At 32.5% G+C, this 5,000-nt stretch overlaps 1 protein-coding gene across 17 annotated transcripts in view; it reads left to right on the top strand.

The window, feature by feature from the left end:
• The window catches only part of LOC138866221 (roquin-1-like), a 55,992-nt gene that overhangs the window by 50,806 nt on the left and 186 nt on the right, over positions 1–5,000 (top strand). For all 17 annotated transcript variants that reach the window (XM_070138356.1, XM_070138355.1, XM_070138365.1 and 14 more), the window contains one exon: positions 836–5,000. This exon is cut by the window's right edge and continues 186 nt beyond it. Coding sequence is in view for 5 of the 17 variants with exons in the window: in XM_070138364.1 (XP_069994465.1) it covers positions 836–877 (42 nt within the window). In the remaining 12 variants the exon portion in view is untranslated. The remainder of the gene's footprint in view (positions 1–835) is intronic.

The raw sequence follows: 5,000 nt of genomic DNA, 5'->3' as shown, positions 1-5,000 counted from the left end.
AGAAATATGCCTTAAAAACTGGTACCACTGATGAACTCATAGCCACATTTATGGAATTCTGAAGACTCTTGGAAACAAACTAATATTTACACTTATAAAACCTCTTCCAAAAAGTGTCGTTGGGCTAGGGCTTGCATTTCTTTGGCTCATGGTGTAGGTCCTGGATGCATGCTTCTGAATCTTTGTAGAATCACTGATACTTTCGTCTCATGGGCAGGTTTTCCTTGTTTTTAATTCCTTGTTGTCTAATTGAAAAAGTGAACAAATATATTGTTTGCATGTTACTATGATTTTGCCTTTTTTCTTTTTCTTTTGTGTATCTTTAATTTTTTTCACCCTTTTTGTTCTTTGTTTTACTTTGTTTATGTCTTTTGTTAGACACTGTCTTTTCTTATTTTCATGTTACTGTTATAATTATTATTATTATTTTAACTTTATTTATTTGTTTATTTATTTATGTATCATTATTATTGTTGTTATTATTTTTTCAACCTTCTCTTTTATTTCACTCATGTTTATTATCTCGTAAAGATCATTGGTTCACTTGAGGAAGAATAAGACTGACAAATGGAAAATGTTCTTTTTCTGTCTCAAAAGGTCTGTTGTCAAGTAGCAGTTGCAACTTTGCTAAAAGCATAATCCTTTTAGCACAGTTGCTGTAGCATTATGACATCAAATTTGAGAGGGCAGAAAAATGCATACAGTGTGTGTGTGTGTGTGTGTGTGTGTGTGTGTGTGCGTGGTATGTGCATGTGTGCATGTGTGGGTTTGTGTGTGTGTATATATTTACATTTATATATATATAGCTATAAATATTTTTTGCTTTCCTTTACAGAAAGAAAAATGGAATGGAACATTTAAATTCACCTATTTATAATATAAAAGATAGATCAGTTGTCTGTGCTTGTGAAACAATGAGTGGCATTCAGGAGAGAGAAATGAACCAGAGCATATATTCCCTCTTCGTATATTGTATGAAAGAGAAGCGTCAGAATGGATAATTTTATTTTATTTCTCATATTTGAGGAGTTCATTTAATTTCTGACACTTTATGCAAATATTTGATAATGTAATTAAGTTGCTCATTGGAGTAACAATTGTGAATACATTATCACACTTTCTTGTTTTCATCATCATAATCATCTGTATCATGAATGTTTAGAACAAAACATTTTTCAGCTACATTTGTATAGTAATTATTATTTCTCACATGTCTATGGTAGAATGTGTTGAAGATGGGTAAATTGGAGTGTGTTAATCCTTGTTGCATCAGTGAGTACTGTGTGATTGTCAATCAGTGATGTCATGCAGTTTGTCATCAGAATGTCTTGTGAATGAATGTTCATCAACTTTCCTTACTGATGTTAAAAAGGCAAAGGTGAAATTCTAGAAAATTTAACCCTAGTATGAATTTTAAGAATAAAGAATACAAAATGTTGATTCATATGTTCTCCAAAAACTGCTGTGATTCTGTGGAAGATTTTTGAAAAACTACAAAGAACTCTTGCCTTTTCAGACCAAATTGACCATAGATCATACCAGCATTGCAGAGCTTCATTAGTTTCAGAATATCACTTTGTCACCAGCATAATTTAAGAGGCTGAAAGTTAATTTCATTTCATTTTTCATTCTTTCTTTCATTCTAGTTTTACATTAGTAATGGTCATGGATTGTAAGAAAGCAGACAAGAGTATCCTCCACAGTTTCACCAGTTTAGTTGGCTTTGTCATCTGTGCCCTTCAGGTATATTCATTTTTTTTTACAAAAAATCACTGCCTGTTGAAACCCATTGTCTGATATATGTTAATGTTTGCCATGATGAATACCTTGTGTGTGTTTCATATTGGAATAGTATGTATTATATTGTACAGTAGACAAAATCGGTAAGAGACTTCAGTGCTGTTTCATATGATTCAGAATAGTATTATGATGCGTTTAACACTGAAGAAGAATTGATTATGAGACACAAATGCTGGAAGACCTCTTTTGCTTGGAAAGAGAAGAAAGCTCACTTCAAGATAATTGTAGGGTTTGTAGTTTCTTTACCTTTCACTTTGCTAAAGCCAATCTTTAAAAGAGGGCCCTTTTATACAATAACTGTCTCTTTATTTTGCCTTGGTGCCAAATATGTATATGGACTTGTTTCCTTTTTTATTTTTTTCTGATACATAATTTTATCTTTTTGTGAATTATTTCAGTTGTCAGGAGGGGGGGGAGGCTGGCAGTAAAAGAAATAAAAGTAAGAGATTTGTGGGTCCTTTGTCCTTTCAAGCAGAGAGGTCCAGCAATATCCCAACTAGACATTTCCTGTTTGGAAACTATGTTACTTAATGGGAAGTGTCCAAATTACATGAACACTTTAAAAAATATATCTATTGTAATAAAAAGAAAGGAAGAAAATTGCTAACTGAGTATGTATTTGTTTCTTTCAAGTCATCTCTGTAAGATTTTTTGAACATTTGAAACCCTTGCTTTTTTGTAAAAAACATGGGCTAGCTTGCTAGTTTAAACAAAAAAAGAATTAAAACTTAATGTTGATGTGTATTTCTTAACAGAAGAGTTTGGTTAGTGCTAGACTGTCAAGATGTAACTTTCACTGAGTGGTAGCATCATAAGTATGGTGAAGAACTAGTGTAAACTAATAATTTTAACCAACAGTGAATGAAAAAATGGTGTTCATGTTACAGAGCCTATATTAGGAATTTTTGAAATTGATAAAAATGTACTCTTTTTATCAATAATTGAAAACATTGATTTGCGGTGGCAAGATTATTGATATTAGTATCAAATTCACACTTCCCAATGGGAATTTTCTTTTATTTAACCTCTTTGTTTACTAGGTGTACTTTGTTTTGCAAAATCCTGTGCGGTAGAATGGTGTAGATTTTACATTTGATATTTTCTGCATATGGTCATTTGCATTTGCTTGTAATTAACAGATAACATATTGAAATTCAAGTTTTGGGGTCTTGCAGCATGACATAGTTATTGTCATCTGTATTTTTTTTTCTTTTTTTTTATATTGCATCTTAGTCCATCTGTTTATAGATGTGAAGCATATTCTCAAGAATGATTCCACTATGATATAACAGTTGCCTACACTGTTCACTGCAGACACACCTCAGAATGTAATGCATAGCTTGACTTCCATATGTTCTTTGTCTTGACTAACAAGGGCTCAAGAGTCTTTAGAATTTGGATTAAGTATTATTTGCAATATTTTTAAGCCATTAATGTTTGCAGTCTTTACTGTTTAGAAGTAGCAGCTGTTCAGAGACTGCTACCACAGAATGAATATATATCAATATTTGCATGTATAGATTAGTTTTAGTTTTGAAAATATTACAGGTAATCCACTTAGCCTCAATTAAAAGGATCTGTGGTTTCACCACAGACTAGCAAAACATTTCTTATCATCAAGGTTGCTTTTTTAATCTTGACTTAGTCACCGAAGGCAACATTTATAATCAAATAAATTTGTGGATATTTCTGGAGATGTTTTCAGCATAGAGGAATCCTCCACAAGTATTCAAAGACATTTCACTTTATTTTGTCTAAGGTATATCAACTGGTTGTCAATCAGAAAGTATATCTTACCAATGTTCTTGTCCAACAAAGGCAAATCAGCAAGGAGGTGTTCTTAACTATAGCTTTTCTGTCAATGTTAACAATGTATGTATATATTCAGTTTGTAATTTGTCTGTCATAGGGAGCAGAGAACTCACTTTGCTGAATAGCAGTAAAGCTAATTCATACTTTGGGATCAGCTGTTATGAGCAGTGTTAAATACACCTCTTATCCATCATATGTTTAAATTAGGAACAAGTTAAACTGCAGTGCTTTAAAAGATAAATGCATAAAGAGAAAAAGTGATTTACCTTGGATTGGACAAAGAATGTTGAAAGTGGTGTATGATTAAACACTTAGACTGGTAATGTTAGTGACTCAAGAGTAGGTGGGTTTAGTAAAGTGGGCTAAGTGTGTTACATTTTTTCAAAAAAGAGGTTCTTCTGTGGAATGAAATGGTAATCAACTTTGGTTCTGTTTTTGCTAAGGAAGAGGTGGCAAGTGCGCTGCAAAGCTCATAATGGTTGGTCTCGTCACATGGTGTGGTGAAGCCAGAGATGCAACCAGGTGTAGAACCCTGTTTGTAGTGGTTAGTGGCTGTTACATGGTCTTATAGAAGCTTTTTATCTATGTCATTTTTGCAAATGATACAATATTATATCGTAAAGTGAAAGGTAGGATTGTTAATATTTTGATTTTCAATGAAAGTATGGTATCCTTGAGGTATTATGTGTTACCTCTGTATTGCAGTGTTACCTTTTCTGTGAAATGGAATTATCTATTGGGCTTTGTATTAGCCTGAAGAAAATGTTAGAACTCCTTATAGGAATACAATGACATTTTGGTCAAATTTTTGTGCACATTAAATACCTCCTAATCCAAACTTTCATCTCAGTAACACATTAAAGCTTGGTAAGAAATAAAATACAAAAAAAAGAAAATGACACAAAAAATAACATACAATCTAGGTGTGTTTAACATATCTTGGTTGTGTTTAGTGCTGATGGTGCTGCATTTGACACAGCCTGTAATAAGACAGATGCAGAATACAGGTGAAGGAGGTTTTCAGATGTGTTTCCTGGTAGCAACTCTGGTCTGGTGGATAGGGTCTCACAGTGAGAAGTTTGGGGACCTTTCTGTGTTATCTGTGCAGCAACAACAACCTGACAGAAAGAAACATGTGCCTCATCTGATTGGAAACTCTGAACTGATTTACAGTTTGTAGTAGTGTTTTTACCAAAAAAATGTTTCTGCATTGAAAAAAATATATATATTTTTTGTGGTTTATGATTTTTTACATTTTTATTTTTATTATTATTCTGGAGTAGCCATTTTAGTTTCTGAGAATTTGAGCTTGAAGGAGTTCATTTAATGATATATGTATAATTTGTTTGAAGAAAAGGAATAAAGGCAGATTCTCCTTGTCATTGTAT

Source organism: Penaeus vannamei, chromosome 24 (assembly GCF_042767895.1).
Source record: "Penaeus vannamei isolate JL-2024 chromosome 24, ASM4276789v1, whole genome shotgun sequence".
Classification (NCBI taxonomy): Eukaryota; Metazoa; Arthropoda; class Malacostraca; order Decapoda; family Penaeidae; genus Penaeus; species Penaeus vannamei.
The sequence above is the reverse complement of the archived record's forward strand: the minus strand, read 5'-3'. Positions and strand labels throughout refer to the sequence as shown.